The sequence below is a fragment of the Lipophrys pholis genome (assembly GCF_963383615.2).
Source record: "Lipophrys pholis genome assembly, chromosome: 1".
Classification (NCBI taxonomy): Eukaryota; Metazoa; Chordata; class Actinopteri; order Blenniiformes; family Blenniidae; genus Lipophrys; species Lipophrys pholis.
The window spans coordinates 30,325,986-30,344,364 of NC_137635.1; the positions used below are offsets into that span (position 1 = coordinate 30,325,986).

At 37.9% G+C, this 18,379-nt stretch overlaps 2 protein-coding genes across 4 annotated transcripts in view; both read left to right on the forward strand.

Annotated features, from left to right (window-relative positions):
- Positions 1-6,606: 6,606 nt before the first annotated feature.
- On the forward strand, positions 6,607-12,708 carry trdc (T-cell receptor delta constant). The gene is made up of 5 exons (XM_080483449.1): positions 6,607-7,004; positions 8,974-9,255; positions 9,383-9,418; positions 9,792-9,827; positions 11,441-12,708. Exons 2-5 carry the CDS (start codon positions 9,105-9,107, stop codon positions 11,548-11,550), a joined length of 333 nt encoding a protein of 110 aa, XP_080339575.1. The 5' UTR covers positions 6,607-7,004; positions 8,974-9,104; the 3' UTR covers positions 11,551-12,708.
- A 4,000-nt stretch (positions 12,709-16,708) lies between these two features.
- The window catches only part of LOC308124156 (M1-specific T cell receptor alpha chain), a 55,250-nt gene continuing 53,579 nt past the window's right edge, over positions 16,709-18,379 (forward strand). The window contains exon 1 of one of the 3 annotated variants that reach the window (XR_013936276.1): positions 16,709-17,059. Coding sequence is in view for 1 of the 3 variants with exons in the window: in XM_080486987.1 (XP_080343113.1) it covers positions 17,804-17,929 (126 nt within the window). In the remaining 2 variants the exon portion in view is untranslated. Of the gene's footprint in view, positions 17,060-17,761; positions 17,930-18,379 lie in introns of those variants that run through there. The other 2 variants (XR_013936277.1, XM_080486987.1) reach the window with 2 other exon arrangements.

Here is an 18,379-nt window from a genome sequence, read left to right on the forward strand (position 1 = left end):
GACCTCCGTTGAGCCACTTTTGGCCTCACAACGAGCCACACTATGACCCATCGAGATATGAGACTTTCATGAAAGACCCAGAGTTTAAATATGCGAGCGCCACCATTTAGTCAGGTGACCCAGTCCATCCGGACACCGCATGAGCTGATGACATCACTTAGATAAAAAGTGAAACATATTCCAAGACATATGACGTCCAGTTGACCTGGCTGGGTGTCTTTGAGAGACACAACCTCTAATAATACCTGCTTGAATCACATTATTGTACTTTACTTATTTCCCGCAATCCTGTTCGTTTAACTCGTGAACTGTGAGTATGTAGTCATTTTTACTAAAAAAGGTTTAAAACTCGGTTCAGTGAAGTAGAACTGTAGTTTTCCAGTGATCACAGAGGTCTGCAGTGGTCATGTGCAGCAGAGCAGCACAGGAGGAAATTCAAAGTCTGATTTCAATGGGAACAGAATTCAGAGTTAGAAATGGAGCTTAAAGTGGTACTTCAACCTGGAAGACCTCCGGCCATCATCCAATCACTGCTCGTCTCCAGGCATGCCCCCGCGAGGCAGCCAATCCCTGCTGTGGATCGTCTCCGCCTCAGCCAATCACGGCCCAGGGTTAGCCTCTTAAGCCCCAGTCCAAGCCTCGTTAGTGCCAGCTGTGTTGTTACCCACCTCCACCCCTCCTCCACCTGGTCACGTGTCTACACCACCATCAACACTCATCATCCAGACGTAGCCATATCCTACCTGACTGTCTCATCCTCCTCTTCTCTATCCTCCACCCAACCGGTTAGCAGAAGCCTCCACCTCTGGTTCTGGTTCTTGTTCTGGTTCTGCAGAGGTTCCCTCCTGCTCCAGGGAGTTTTTCCTTTCCAGGAATCTTTCCAGGAATCTTTCCAGGATCTGTCGGGTTTCACTCCATTAAAAGTACAAAGGGACGACCGTGTCGTTCCGGTGCCACATCGTTCAAGTTGAATCAAATCCCCTGCTCATCCTCATCCTCATCATCATCCCCATCCCCATCCCCCTCATCATCATCATCCTCATCCTCATCCTCATCCCCATCCCCATCCCCATCCTCCTCCTCCTCATCATCCTCATCCTCATCCTCATCCTCATCCTCATCCCCATCCTCATCATCATCCTCATCCTCATCCTCATTCTCATCCTTTTTGTGACATAAGTAAGCCATGGAGCCTTGTTAGAGTTACTTTTAATTGTATTTTATTGTTTTTTTAAGGTGTCATTTATAATCTTTGATATATTATTATATTATCTGCTGGCCAAGTTCTGAATGGTATTTTGTTTTTGGGTACTGCTCTGGCCTCACAGCCAGGAGGTTGTGAGTTCAAGTACGGCCCAGGTGTCTCCTGCCCTCGTCCACAGTAGGCTGGGATCGGCTCCAGAGTCCTGCCACCCTCAACTGGAGAAGCAGGATAGAAGATGGACGGATGAAAATAAAACTTGTTCTTACTTTATTTAAGTCAAGAGGTTTACTAACTTGGTTGTGATGACATGTTGGTCTTTATCAGGTGACCGGCCAGATGACCCTCTGAGGAAGACTACAGATGAAGCTGAAACATGTCAGCAAGGTAGAATCTTTCCTGCATCTACCTGTCGTTAAAAAATACTCCATAATATATGAGGTTAGAAAGAACTTTAGAATTTTACAAAACAATGTCATTATTCTATGTACATAATGTTTCTAACTTGTGTTTTTACTGTTGTAGGTTCTGCTGAAGTTTATTAAATAAAGTTTCCTTTATCTTCTGCTTGATATCTTTCTTTACTTGATAGTGTAAGCCATGTGTGTATTTATGCATTTACTCTCACACAGTATAAACCATTTATGTATTTATTCTAAAGAGAAATTACAGCTAATGATCGGAGTTCTTAACTGTAGGATGTATATTAGACAAATGTAATAGAGTACATATTAATGACATGACCAGAAGGATGACAACAAGCAGCAGGTATGTGACAAGCTGGTTACTTCATTTAATAAACATCAGGGATCTTCAGTAAAAGAGTAAAATACTAGTTTATATTAGTAGAACATTTCTGATCAGCTGCTTTCATTGTTCAAGGAGATGAAGAGTAAAATAAAGGCTGTATAGGAGGTAGAAGTAATAGTAACACTGTCCTATACACAGTACTTTGTACAGTACTGTACATGGTACTAAACACAGTACTGTACATTGTACTAAACACGGTACAATACACTGTAATATACACAGCATGTATGCAACAGAAAAGGTACTATTTTACAATAATGTTCTAAAAATTTAGATCATCATATAAAATATCATGTACAAATCACCTTCCTGCTGAACCTGAGAGACAACAGGTTCCTCCTCCTCCTCTTCCTCCTCCTCAGCTTCAGGGTCCATCATCCAGCCATGACAGCCACCGCGTCATCAAGTACTCGTGTTCCAATTCTCCTTTAACGCCGATGCGTCCTCGTAAATTTGCATTTCCGCACTTCCGAGGATACCTTGCAATCCAATCCAATCCAATCCAATGTATTTATAAAGCACTATTAAAAACAACTCAGTTGACCAAAGTGCTGTACAACAATATAAAAATACAATTATAAATACAACAATACAGTGGCAGCACAGAATACACTTTGAGCAGTAAAAGTCAACTTCAACACTGGTTAAAAGCCAAAGAGAACATGCGTGTTTTAAGATGTGATTTAAAAACATGAAGGGAGTCAGCCTGTCTAATGAACAGAGGAAGCTCATTCCACAGTTTGGGACCAACCACAGAAAACGCTCGGTCTCCTCTGAGTTTGCGATGCGTCTGGGGGACCGAAAGCAACGCTTGATCAGCTGACCTGAGTGAACGTGCTGGGGAGTACGACACAAGCAGGTCGGACAGGTAACGAGGGGCAAGGTCATTAAGACATTTAAAAACAAATAACAGAATTTTAAAATCAATTCTAAATTGCACTGGGAGCCAGTGCAGAGAAGAGAGGACGGGTGAAATATGATCATATTTTTGTGAGCCAGTCAAAAGGCGCTGCAGCGTTCTGAACCAGCTGCAGGCGGGTCAGTAAGGACTGGCTGATGCCGGTGTACAGGGCGTTGCAATAGTCCAGCCGGGTTGTGACAAAAGCATGAATCAGTATTTCAAAATGATGTTTTGAAAGTGAGGATTTTATCTTTGCGAGTTGCCTCAGGTGGAAAAAACTCGCCTTCACCACAGCACTGATCTGTTTGTCAAATTTAAAATGTTGATCCATCTTTACTCCCAGATTAGAAACAGTTGGGTTGACAAACTGTGTCAGCGATCCTAGGTTCACCGGGGCGGCAGTACCAGAAGTGCTCGGCCCCACTAGGAGGACTTCAGTCTTTCTGTCATTAAAATGTAAAAAGTTAGCAGACATCCAGGATTTGATTGCTTCAATACACTCCAAAAGTTGAGTGGCACTGAAAGCATTCTCACGCTTCAGGGGCACATAGATTTGGCTGTCATCAGCATACAAGTGAAATGACACCCCAAATCTACGGAGAACAGATCCTAGCGGGAGCAGGTATAATGAAAACAGGAGAGGACCAAGGATGGACCCTTGCGGTACTCCATACGACAGAGGGGCTGTGGAGGAAACACAATCCCCAACTTTAACACAGAAACTCCTCCCTGTTAAATAGGATCTGAACCACTTTAAGGCACATCCCCGAATGCCAACCAGATTTTCAAGGCGATACAGGAGGATTTCATGGTCGACTGTATCGAACGCAGCAGTTAGGTCCAACAGCACCAGAGCCACAGTATGGCCAGAATCATTCAACATTAAAATGTCATTAAAAACCCTTAATAAAAGCGGACTCAGTACTGTGGAGGTTCTTAAAACCAGACTGAAAAACCTCAGGGATCTCATGTTCATCCAAGAATGACTTCATCTGAATGAAAACAATTTTCTCCAAAATTTTGGAAAAAAATGGGAGCTTGGAAATGGGGCGGAAATTAGAAGGGTCGTTAGAATTTAGGCCCGGCTTTTTAGTTAATGGCTGAACAACAGCGTGTTTGAAACTTGCAGGCACTGCCCCATTCGCCAAGCAACCATTAACACAATGCAAAGCAAAGGGTGCTATTGTGGAAAACACATCTTTGAACAGGCGTGGGGAAATAGGATCAAACAGTGAACCAGCGGGCTTCATTTGACTGACCACCTTTTCCAAGTTAGCGAGTGTGACAGGCTCAAACTGACAGAATAAAGCTGAGCAAGAAACATGGTTAGACATGCCTACAGAGGGAGGGCTGATAAGAGCCCTAGTGCTCACAACCTTATTTATAAAAAAGTTCAAGAAGTTTTCACACACTTCAGGTGTTGCCTCTAGGCCATTGGATTGAGGAACATTAAGAGCAGCATTCACCATATTAAAAAGAACCCGAGGGTTGTTTCTGTTGGACGTAACCATATCAGCAAAGTACATAGCCTTGGCAGATTTGACACTTTTCTGATAGGTATGTAAGCTGTCTTTTAACAGTTGAATGGAAACCTGCAACTTATCCCTTTTCCATCTTCGCTCAGCTCTCCTACACTCACTACGAGCAGCACGAGTCGACTCATTGAGCCACGGCTCAGATTTAGGTTTGGCACGCCTTGGTTTAAGCGGAGCCACAGTGTCAACAATTGATAGGCAAGTTGAGTCAAAAAGTATGGAAAACTCATCAATATCATAATCGAGAAAAGAACGATCGTTTGCCAACAGTGACTGGTGAAAAGCCGTGGAGAACTGAGCAGCAGTGGAAGAGTTAATTACACGACAGAGGCGCACAGGAGCGCACAGGTTGACGTCGCACAAAAGAGGCACATCAAAAATAATGGGCAGGTGGTCTGAAAACACTGCATCACACACCTCCAAATTACACACTGAAAGACCGTATGTTAAAACAAGGTCCAATGTGTGACCATGATCCTGTGTGGGTCCAGAAACAGACTGCACAAAGTTAAAACTTTCAATAAGATCCAAGAAGTCTTTCACCATAGGTTTCTCAGTGCAGCATACATGAATATTAAAGTCACCCACAATCAGTATGCGATCGAATTTGGGCATTATTTCAGCTAAGAAATTGGAAAAATCACTTATGAAGTCTTTGTTGTATTTGGGTGGCCTGTACACAACGGCGCACAACACGGGAAAATCAGAGGACAAAACGAATGCGTTTATCTCAAAGCTAGATGTAGAAACTTTCGAAGCGAACTGTGTACATGTAAAGCAAGTCTTAAAGACAGTCGCTACTCCACCTCCACGCCCCGTTGATCTCGGCGTAGACAGGTAGGTAAAGTCAACAGGCAGAAGTTCAGCGAAGGCATTAGTCTCACCAACACCGATCCACGTCTCCGTTACGCAGAAGAAATCCAGTCCGTGAGACACAATAAAATCCTTTAGAACGAAGGTCTTGTTCACCAGCGATCTGGCGTTTACCAGCGCTATCCTGGCTGGAGCCACAGAACAGCTAGCCTCCGCAGTAGCCCGGAAAAAGGTCCGATTTAGCGGTCGAAGATTGTGAAAATTCACTCCGCGCCGCTGGACATGGGCAAAAGGGGGGCGATAGAGCCGTGTCTTCACGTCATCTAAACGCCATCCCCATCCCCATCCCCCTCATCATCATCATCCTCATCCTCATCCTCATCCTCATCCTCATCCCCATCCCCATCCCCATCCCCATCCCCATCCTCCTCCTCCTCATCATCATCATCCTCATCCCCATCCTCATCATCATCATCATCCTCATCCTCATCCTCATTCTCATCCTTTTTGTGACATAAGTAAGCCATGGAGCCTTGTTAGAGTTACTTTTAATTGTATTTTATTGTTTTTTTAAGGTGTCATTTATAATCTTTGATATATTATTATATTATCTGCTGGCCAAGTTCTGAATGGTATTTTGTTTTTGGGTACTGCTCTGGCCTCACAGCCAGGAGGTTGTGAGTTCAAGTACGGCCCAGGTGTCTCCTGCCCTCGTCCACAGTAGGCTGGGATCGGCTCCAGAGTCCTGCCACCCTCAACTGGAGAAGCAGGATAGAAGATGGACGGATGAAAATAAAACTTGTTCTTACTTTATTTAAGTCAAGAGGTTTACTAAATTCGACAAGCGCAACTGTTCAGTTCACTTATTTAAGTCGCTAAGACTTGGAAAGCTCAGGTTTAGTATACTTGCTATTTTTAAGTTCACTAAATAGTAAACAAAGCTGGATAATAAGTAAACTTAAAACTTAGAACTTGTGAAGTAAATTGAACTTAAGACAAATGATGAAATTTACTTACTTTTTTTTTTGGAGTACAACAGGTTTCCTAGATTGGTTTAAGTAAGCTCAAATTACTAAATGAAAAAAATACAGAAAAATCCAACGGGGAAAACGTCTTTGTGTAAAAAGAGACTATGAGAGTGAGTTCTGTCAGAGTGAGTTCTATCAGAGTGAGTTCTGTCAGAGTGAGTTCTGTCAGTGAGAAAGTGATCAGGAGTTTCTGTTCCGGCAGCAGTTTCCTGCTGCAGCTGTCAGGTTTTTGTACGACGGTTTTTCACCGTGTATACAGTATATGGGGTACCACACTGATGGATTTTACAGTCAGAGCTGAACAAAAACCTCCAGGCTCGTCCAAAAGGTCTGATCGACACCGAGGATCAACCAGAATCCAACAAAAAAACCCAAAACACCGAGCAGCGTGGTCCGTGTTTCCTCTCAGGCCTGTTTTCTCCTGAGAAACTCACTTTTCTTGACTTTGCTCCAGTTTGTAATGCGGCGTCTCGGCGTTCTGATCTGCTGCTGCTCAAACTGGGAACAATCCAACATGTGGGCGAGACACAAACACAACTGGAGTCCTCGACATGAGTCTGTGTTCGTTCCTCTGCTTTACAGCAGCTGGAGAATCAATTAGACGTTTTCAGGCTGTTCTGAGGAGGATTGAGGAGCCCGCAGGTTTTTGTACCAGGCTCTTCCACTGTGTCCTCTATTATTCGGGGAGCCGATACGACTCACTGTCCTGGCTGAAGGTAAGAAATTAACTTTTAATTCTTCTTCAGAGTTCTTGTTACTCTTAAAGATCCTGTTCATCTCTGGAAAAGATGTTTCAGGTTTTAAAGGTTGATATTAAAGGATGGGTTCAGTCCTGTCATGGAAGTTGCAGTGGGTAGGAAGAAGTTCAGAAAAATCTAAAAATATATAGACTTATGGACGCCTGAGGGAAAGTTTATTTATCTGTGATTGAGTCTATTTAAAGCATTATGGTTTTCAATCCGCCACAGAGCTTCAGATCCTGAATGTATTGTCTGATGAAATGTGAAATTTAGCATAAATAAATGAAAATAATAAACTCCCTGCATCAGGCTCGTTTAAAGCTGCGGTTCATCTGATGCTTGAAATGAAATTGATGTCATTTATTAGAAAAATTAGGATTGAAATAGTTTGAAAATGTCCACAGCAAACCTACAAGGTGAATTCACTTATTTCCATCAGAAAAAATCATAATGTGGTGAGATGTGAAGTTGTACGTAAATATATAAATACTCTTTTTTTTTTAACATATTTACATACAGAATCAATTATGTAAATGATTCGTGAGCAGAAATTCCTTTTGCTTTGTTTTTTTTTCATCAAGAAGAAAACATGTTAAAACTGTTACAGGAATAAATGTAAAATACATCCAACTTGTTTCTGAAAGAGCCGAAGCAGCGACATAAGATCCCGAGATGCTTCCAACGTGCAGACCGAGGAGCTTTTTAATGTTTTATTAAACGTTGTTCAATACAAAACCTGTGTTTTTATACTACCAGAATACTACAGAAGCTCAGACTGATGATAGAATTTAAAAACATGTTTGTGTCACGACAGTCTGAGAAACAAAGAACACTTTCAAAAGTTAAAACCCAAATTCTGTTTTTTTTTATTAAAAATAATAATAATTATATATATATTTGAATATATATTTTCAAAAAAGTATAGAAATTTGATACATGTATCAGAAAAAAAACAAATGTTGTTTTTTAATTAAAAATGTTTTTAATTAACTTGGTAAAATTCAAAGAACGTATTTTAAATAAAGAAATAAAATTCAAGAAGAATGAACTTCAAATTTAACCCTATTTAAAAAAGTTTGAATAATCATGTTTAATACCAAACCTAAAAACGCGTTTTCAAACAGACTAATGAAATAATTTGAAAATGTCATATCAAATGTAGTTAAATTCAAACAATGTTTTAAACAAACATGTTCATATTCCAAGAAGAATAGCTTTTAAATTTTGAAATATTAAAAATATCTGAACTAAACATACACTGATGAAACAATAAAATGAAATCTTAAAATTGAGATGTTTTTTACATGTAATATTATACGATGTAAAGATGATTGTGTTTTTGATAATGACAGTTTATGTCAGATTCAATAACAGTGTGTTTTAAAATATACATTAAATTGATGGCAAAATGTATTTTCAACAGTTTAAAATTGCTTTAAATAAACATACTCAAAGCATAGAAACGTTTCATGTTTATGAATGTATAAAAATAAGAAAACGATTCAACAATAATTTATATGAATAGGTTTTAAAAGGTTTTAATCAAAGAAGAATATATTTAAATATTTGAAGTCAAAGAAAAAGTCTCTTTGTTCCCCAGAGTGGAAATTCTATTGACGATGATGAAAAAACAACATTAGTTTCCTTCATGAGAACTTTCTGCAGGCAACATCAGCTCGGTTTCTCTCACGTCAGATTAGAACATCTTCCTCCTCTATCTTTCAGATAATAGAGCATCTTCCTCCACTAATGTCCAGATTATAGATCATCCTCCTCTAACATCCAGATTACAGAGCATCTTCCTCTTCTAACATCCAGATTACAGAGCATCTTCATTCTCTAATATCCAGATTATAGAGCATCTTCCTTCTCTAACATCCAGATTACAGATTACGGAGCGTCCTCCTGGGAGACGTTTGAGTGACTTCTTGTATTCTCTGTCCAGATTGGTCCCCGGTGGCCCCGGCTCTGTTCATCCTGAGTCCGGCCACTCCTCCAGGTCACCAGCCCAGCGTGGAGGCCAAGCCGGGCCTCGACGTCTGCCTGGCCGCCAGCTTCCGCCCCAAAGACGGCTCCATGGTTCTGAACGAAGGCTTGACGTCTCTGAGCACCGACCGGGCCGTCCTGTCCACCAAGCAAAAAACCTTCTTCTTCGCCGGGTTCAGCCAGCAGAGCATCCAGTCCTGCCGGCTGAACAGCACCTCCACCACCCGGGTCAACAAGACAGGTACAACACCCCCAGACTGCACAAATAAAGAGTACATTTTACTTTGAAATGTGTTATTTCTAACACTTCCTGTTTGAATAAAGGATTCAGTGAGTGCTAAAGTGACTGTGTGTGTTCTCTGTTCCAGCTCCAGGAGAAGAGCCCTGCACCGACTGTTCTCCTGGTGAGCGAAACAAACGCACTCCTCATTCACTGACCACAGCTGGGAAAAGAGCTCCTTCATTCATAATCATCATTCAAAATGTTTTCATCTCGAGATTACCTGTATGAATATATCCACGTTTGTCTGAGGGCTGTTTTAAACATTTCTATATCATCTTTCTATAACACCACAAACAAAAGCGACTTTCAGCAGGTGAATCAGTTTCAATCACTTCTTAAATCAGAAATATCATTTCAACCGTAATGGAACTGCTTTGTTCAGAATGTGAGCTGCTTTCTATTTGAGCGGGATCCACTAGTTTAACATAAAGAGCCATGAAATATATCAAAATAAAGGATTCCGCAAGTCTTAAAGTGGCTGTTTGTGTTCTCAGTTCCAGAAAAAGCTCCCTGCACCGACTGTTCTCCTGGTGAGTAAAACAAACTCACTCCTCATCCACTGACCACAGCTGGGAAAAGAGATCATTCATTTATTTAAACCCCCAAAAAAATGCATCTGTGGGATGTGTAGCAGAGCTGAATGTGTAAATACTGCCTGTTGTCAGCATTGGTACTTCGTCAGTATCAATAGCACAAATCATAATTAAACTTATAGCAGCTTTAATTCAGACATTATATTGTATTAGGTATAAAACGCTACTATAAACTTTAGATGAATTTATGAATGCTAATAAAAACTTTCATTTTTTAAAGAGAAACTGGAGGTTTTTAATAATTCGTAACCATTTTTGACTACTTTTATATTTTACTAATTAAATCTTAATAAATTAACTTGAATGTTTGGCGTGTTTTTCGTCAGCACAACCTCACCTGTGTGATTCTACAGTTATTTATTCATTCTGACGTACCGGATCAACACACTGGACCTACAATTCAAAAACAAAACAGGGTGAAACAAGTTTAATGTTTTTTTACATTAAGGGCCACAAACGTGTATTGAAACCTTTTCACAACGTAGAAAGCATCTCCAATTAGTTGATTTCACACATTTAACAACAACAACAAAAACTTATATACAACTGTATAAGCTTTGCAGGTCAATTTTCCGATTGGACAACTTTTGACGACCTTTATATGTTTCACTATTTAAAGCTGTTTAATGTAAATATATTGATTTGATGAACTCCAGCAGCTTCAGTGTGAAAACCTTTAATTGTTTTATGGGTTTTAAAAGCAGCAGCGAGCAGGTTTGACCAATGTGAGGAGGAGGAAATACAGATATTCATATTTAAATATGAAAACTAAAACTAAAAAGTCCCCAAATACTCATGTGAAGCAATTATAAATGAATGTTCTGCTGAATCACTGTTATGTAGTACACTGATAAAAAATATTCTACCAGATCTACTTTAAAAACAAAACATGCAACTTTTCAAATTCGTTCACAAAACAAAATAACAAAAACAATCAAACTAAATAAATTATGCAAAAAGTTGTGTGATTTTTAAAAAAAGTAGATCTCGCTTACATTACTTATTCATCTTCTATTAAATTAGAAAAAATATTTTTTACTTCTATATAGTGGGGTAAAACTACTAATTTAAATTTTTATTGTCGATTTCACAGATTAAATTAAGTTGAATTTACTTCTCAGATGTATTTTTCTCGGTGTACAAATGTTTCCGAGTATATTGGTGGTGTGATTTACCTCAACGTGGCGTCAGACGTATGAGAATAAAGTTCATACATCAAATCTGAGGTTGAAGAGTCAGAAATATGGAATGAAAACTGTTGTCATCATAATTCACTTCTTAGTAAATATGCACAAAGATTTTACAGTCCACTGCAGTATTCTTCTACACATTATAAAGTTCTGTCCTAACAACATTTCTATGTTATTAATATCATTAATTATTATTATTATTATTATTAATAATAATAATAATAATAATAACAATAATAATAATAATAATAATAATAATAATAATAATAATAATAATAATAATAATAATAATAATAATAATAATAATAATAATAATAATAATAGAGCTCTGAGAGTCATTTAAGTTCCTTTTCCTTCCAGAATTCGCGAAGCGGAACTTCTACCTGCTGCTGTTTAACGGGATCAGAGTGGTTTTCACCAAAGCCTTGACCTTCAGCACCATCCTGACCGTCAGAGCTCTGCTGCTCTGAATTCAACTCAACTTTATTCATACAGCAACAAATACAACATGGTCGCTTCAAGGCTCTTTTACAGTGAAAAGACAACAATTCCACTGTGAGGAAGAGGGCGGCAAATCACAGCAGGGGGTAAATCAGGGGCAGTAAACTCACATCACAAATTAAAATTGAATGTTCTGCACATATGTTTTTAATAACTCAGTGTAACTTTGATGTTCCTTCGTCTGCTGTGGTATCAGTCACTGTTTCTCATTAAAATAATAAAATCACCAGTTAAGGGAATAGAAACATCGAGAACTTGTGGAAAAACAAGAGTCTAAAGTGCTTTTTCTGATTTTATAGTTTGTTAATATGATATATTGAAAGTTTTATATGTTGGTTTTTACTTTATTGCTTTCCTCATTTTAATGTTGCTATAAAAGAGTAATTCCAAAGAAACATTATGGAAATGTGCAGCAAATTTGGACCTTTTTTCACTCGTCGTTTTACAGATTTCTTTTAAATGAAGAAAAAAAGAGTGACAATTGAAACAAGTATTTAAAAGTGCCCAACGTGAAGATTTTGTAAGCAGATTTGAAGAAAAATACAAGATCAATTGATAAGATAATATCAACTTTCAAAAAACCCTTAAATATTCTCCATTGACAGTCCAGCGCTTTTATTACAAGACATTTTTAGTTTTATTGTTGAATCTTTAGATTCAAAATTAAATTTACTTTAGAAATGCCTTTATTATAATATATATATACATATATATATATACATACCTATATTTTTTTTAAGTAAATGACTATAGCACATAATATTTGGTGAAATCAAGCAAAAATCCAAATAACTGGAATTCCAGTTTTGTAAAAGTAGAAATGTTGTTTCAACGTTGCAGCGTCTTCTCCAGCAGGTATTTTGTCCTTTGAGGCTTCTGTAGAAATCTGAGCTCACTTTCATATGAATTGTGTGTATTATAGCTGTGTTCATAGTTTATACAAACGTTTGTATACAATGTAACATTTAAAGCCGATTGTTTTGTTGTTGTTGTTGTTTTAGATATAATCACAAAGAGCTCCAGTTTCCTGTTGTTCACTATTTACCTGAGGACATAATAGACGATATCAATAGAAGTGAGTTTTTTTCTTTTATTAACTTATTTTGTAATTTGTAATTTAAAAAAAAATAAACAAAACAAATCAACTAAGCTGTGTTATTGATTCAACCTCTTCACTTTCCGTTCTATCAGTTTGAACTCTTTTAATAACTCAGTCGAGGTTTTTGATTTGTTGTAAATCTTCTCCTTCCATTACTTGCAGCGTTTTCTGAAGCTTCACTAGTTTTGTTTCAAACACTTTTCACTCTGGAGGATTTTCTCACTACTTCTGCTGCACAACATTCTATTTGTCTCAAGCTGGCGGAGTTCCTCAGGGTTCAATCCTGGGAACACTTCTTTTTACCCCCCTTCATTCATACTCACTGGCCTTTCCTTTAGCTGTGTTAGAGGATAAAAGGACAAATCGTATCTAAAATAATCAGTCCTACATTATATTGTCGAGCGGAGCTGCAGCTTCTTCTGTAGCTGTCGGTTGAAAACCGCATTTCAACAGAAAGTACAAACAGTGAAACCTGAGGCGGAGGATAAAATCTGAAGGAAACCAGAAGGCAGCTCAGTTTTCAAAGACAGGAAACAGCTTAGTCTACTGCTTGTTTTCTACACTTGCTGCATGGCTGATTACAGTTTATTTACTATTAAGTACTTTATCATAGAATGAAGACATGCGACACTATGGACTGCAGCTTTATTTTTGATGTTTTAATAAATTCCTCTCAGACATTCAACATGTGGAAATACACACCTGACTCAACATGTCTGAAGTAGGGTAGGAAGAAGTAAAACTTTACTCCGACCCCCTTTCCAATATTCAATACTGAAATTTTATAATCCTTCCTCCTCCATCCTTCTTCCTGGATCTTATGTATTAAAAAACGTTTATGTACACATATATAGTAAGAATGTCATCTGATATAATGACACACATACTGTATATATATACACACAGATATGAATACATACACACACGTACACAAATATAGAACTACATTTTATAGTTTTCATTCATAGCCACATATACATACATATTTAGTGAGAAAATCTGGAATTTCATAAAAGGTTTATGTTGGTTAGTGGAACAAAAACCTTTTTAAAGGCCACTTAGTAAACGTGCACTATCAATCGTCAAACACACACACATACACACGCACAAACCATAAATTTTAACATTTTTACAGAGATATATTTCTACAAAGACGAAGAAAGTTTTTTCGGGTTTGATCGAGGAAACCTAGACAGATGAGAATTATTAGTCTGAAATGGAAAGTTTATTTATATATAACCTATCTGAGACACACTGCTCCACAAAACATGTAATAATGCACTAATAATATAAAGAAAAGATACTTTAAAGGCTATTAAGATCGCAGGGAAATAAAACCAAAACTTTATTAGAATAACAAAAGTTAAATTCTTTGTAATATTAAATAATATAGTTTTAAGACCTGATTTAAACAAAGTTTGTGTCAGAACTGGTCCAAATGTATAAATCCAAGCTGAGGTCAAAATCCAGGAGACCAAATCCAAAGAAGACAGAACCAGAAGGGAAAACACTGAGGACCAGGACTCTGACAGTTTGTTCCACCAGCGAGGAGCTTTAGGGACTAAAACCTGCTTCACCTGGTTTCTTCTGACTCTGGGAACATTTAGTAAACCTCCTCCTGACGACCTCAGAGGTCTGGATGATTCATATTCTACCATCCCCCACTCTACTATTCAACTCTCTTTCTGTTTATTCTGGGTTGAGCAATGCTTTAAGAAACCTCCCTGTGGGATTATTAATGTATTTATTTTCTATTCTATTCTATTCTATTCTATTCTATTCTAAAATGTCAAAATAGTCAGAAAAATGCTGGAAAAGAAGAATCAAAACCATGTACAAAAACTGCTGAAAATGTAATGAAATGTTTTTACCATCCCAAATTATAATTGAAACTTCATAAATGCAACATAATATATAGTATTTTATTGTATACATGCAACTTTACAAGCAGCGTTCGTCTCATTTTGAAGGTTCAACATGCTCTGTGGCTCCAGTTCAATTTGATTTGGTGGAAAAATCACAAGAATGGCTCTCTTGTTCATAAAGGTTGTACAAGATGAAATATGAAATATAACTTGCAACCTCATTTCCTAATTAAATTCTAAACAATCGACTTAAAACTTTTTATTTAACATTGTTTAATCTGTGAGTAAAATCAACGGGATCCTATCAGAATTAATTTGCATGGACTGGTCAGTGTGAACAAAATCAGTAAATTCTTCATGTTGATTTTGTTGTGACAATATTTCATATTTTACTGGACTTACTTTCATCCACAATTCTAATCCAAATACTTTGACATGGAAATGTGATTATTTCTAATAAATCTGTTTGGATAACACCTTTCATTTGTTTAGCTACACTGACTCAACATCTCACTGGATGAAATGTCTTCAGTAAAGATTGATGAATAAATAAATAAACAAATACCTTGAACTGATAGCAGTGAGATGATGCCACCTGGTGGCCTGGAGGGAGAGCAGCATGTTCACTAGGTTAACTTTGGTTTAACCCTAGAGTACTTCAATAAAGTACTCTGTAAAGTATTTAAAAGATCAAATTCTACCTGTAAATTTTCAAATTCATAAAATGTACTGATTACCATATTAATGTGTGTCTAAAAAAAAGATAAACCCCAACTGAAGTCTTAATACTTTATTACAAATGCAAAGTGCCACCAGAATGTCTCCAAACAGCCGTTTCCTCTGTTTTTTTAATTGTATTTTTTTTGCACTATTATTTTGGGTAACTTCCATGTAGTGTTTTTCATGTCATGTCAATATCAACACCTTATGTTATTGTAATTTTCTTCAATTCCTGGAAAAGGACCATCAACATTAGCACACATGTGATGTAAATGATTCTCACAATTTAAACTGCCTGCAGCGGCATGAAACTACTCACACTATATATACTCACATTCAGACTGTGAGTAGAGTGTTCACTTCTATAACTATATGACTGTGATGATCTTTTCATTCCTTCTGCCAACTGCTGTTGTACTATGTACTAAAAATGTGAGCTTTAAAATATGACTTTTGGAAAGAAAGAACAACGATATTACTTTAAGTTGTTCCCCTCTGGTGGGAAAGTCTGAATAATATGTACAGATGGAGTCAATAAAAAGTAAGACAAAAGTTTGAAATTGTCATATTTACTGCATTTATTGGTCATAAAAACTGATCTGATCTGCGTTGAAGTCACATTTCTAGACAAACACATAGAGCTCAAACTTATACCACAGAAATTATTCTAGTATTCCTAATATTCTAGGTCTTATTAGAAGAATATACATTAAATACTCCCAGTGCTTTGGCAAACCTGGAGTCCATTCAGTACAATGAGATTGTGACAAGTTGTTCTGAACGCTGAAAACTGTGAAACGTTTTGACTGTGATGGTGACAGGAGATCAAAAGCTTTAGAGCTGCATGAAATTGATAGGGGGAATGAATCCGTCTCAAGGATTATAGAAAATCCACAAAATCCATAGGAAGGAAACGTGTCTTTGAATGGAGCCAATTTAGTGCTCTGGCTCAGAGGCTGGGTTTGGTAAGAGGAACTTCAAGAAAAAAGAAATCACTTGAACTGTTTAACATCTCCCTGCACAATCCTTCAATCTCTGTGCCTGGTTCTGCAGGTTTCTTTGTCTCCTCTGCTTGTTCATGTGGAACTGTTGGCTTTCAAAGATCCGTGACTGTGTTGTGTTTGTAGCACTAACATTGTAATTGAGCTGAACTCAGGCCCGTGTAGGACAGGAAGCACATACCATTAAAACACAACACTGAAGTACGGTGGAGGGGGCATCATGCCTTTGGGGCTGCTTGTCTGCCTCGCGGCCTGGATGAACAGCTCATGGAAGCGTCTGGTTGACGTTATCGCTGCCAAAGGAGGTTCAACCACTAATTAAAAGCAATGGTTCAGTGATGGAGGTTTGATGAAGACGGCCATTTATTCACCTCCTACGTAGCTTTCTCCAGTTGAGGGGAGCTGGAGCTCAGCGCAGTAACGTGGGAACGTGAGGGGAATCACAGAGATTATCACACCAACAAGACACCACTTCTAGAAGAAAGTGACGAAGAACCAAATCCAGATGCAGACAACCTGCCGAGGCAACACGCAGACTGAAGCTGCAGCTTCCACTGCAGACGTTCATCTCAAGCTGCTGCAGATATAATCACAGATTTCCTCCAGGAAGGAAACAGGATGACCTGAATGACACGACAGCTGGAGTCTCCTCTCGGTCTGTTTTTAGACTGCAGGTGAAGTTTGGGTGTGAAACAGGTCACATCAGCCTCCGTTTGTCACATCAACTATACAGTTACTTCTTTAACGTAACAGAGAGGAAGAGCAGCTGAAGACTTCACCTCCAGCTTCACAGGTTAGAATTTATCCTCAATCAAAATAAGAAATTAGTTCAGGTTTTTATTTTTTTCATTTAGGAAGTGACAACTTCACAAAATGTCACTCCTATAAGGGTTAGGAAATCATGTTTCCCCCCTAAATGGCTCGTTTTGATTTTTCTTTGAAAACTGTTTTTCTGCATTGTGTTTTTCTGACTCAATCTATATTAATCCAAAAGATTTGGGGCCTGAAATTTGTATTTATTTGATTTCAAGACTGGCTCAGAAATCTTGAAAAAATTATACACAAATACATTAATCTTGTTGATAAATTATTTAAAAAAAATTCATTTATTATCGTTATTATTGATGAATTTATAGCTGATTTGTAAAAACAATGACTTTCAATAACAAACACAAATGAATCCCCTAACAAGTCATTTTGACAGAGTCAGTGGATCATACAACGACAATTAAAGTTATTTCATTCTGTAGTATTAGTTTCTATTTTACTCTGAGGCAAAGTTTTCAATATCTTTACATGCGTCTGTCGGGATGCTTGAATAAATATTAGTTTTTACTCGCAAGACACCATTTATAAAAAGTATAACTTTTTGGACTTTTTTGGAATTTTTGTCAAAAACTTTTTGGGAGTAGTTCCCGTTTGATTTGAGGCCACGCCCCCCAAAAAGAGGCGGGGCTTCAATCGGACGCTTGAACATGTAATTATCTTGAAGAGCACCTGTGTGGTTGTGTTGACCAAGAAAGGGAGAAACTTTCACATGATGTGGATGGAAAGCAGGGGGCAGTTAGTAGAGCCTGAGTGGGGCAGTAGAGCCTGGTTGGGGCAGTTAGCAGACCCTCTGTGGGGCGGTTTGCAGCAAATGGACCTTGTGAAGTCACAAATGGTGAGTTTTTGTTAAAATGTTGACCAAAGAAAAACCGAAAGAAGGGAAAAGGATTGCTTTTCTGCCTTTTGTCTTTATTCAAGCTGCTGTTGATTTTGCTGATTCTGTGAGTGTGAAACTGTTTTCAACACACTTTTTCAACACTGAGCTCATATCTGTGGATCGAGCGAGAAAACAAACCGTACAGGTTCCGATTTATAGTAAAATCAAGACATGAACATTTCTGATTAATTCTAAGTACTTCTATCAATTTTTATTTAAACATGTATATATTTTAGTATAGTTAATTTACGGGCACTTTTCAACATGGTTTGTTTTTATCTGTATATATATATTGTGTAATTTATATATTCAGTTTCTTCCCATGTTGTTCTGCTCAGGTTGAGTTGAATCATCCCTCAGGGGTGAACAAAGTGCTTTAATTTGATTGAATTGAGTAAATAATCTGGA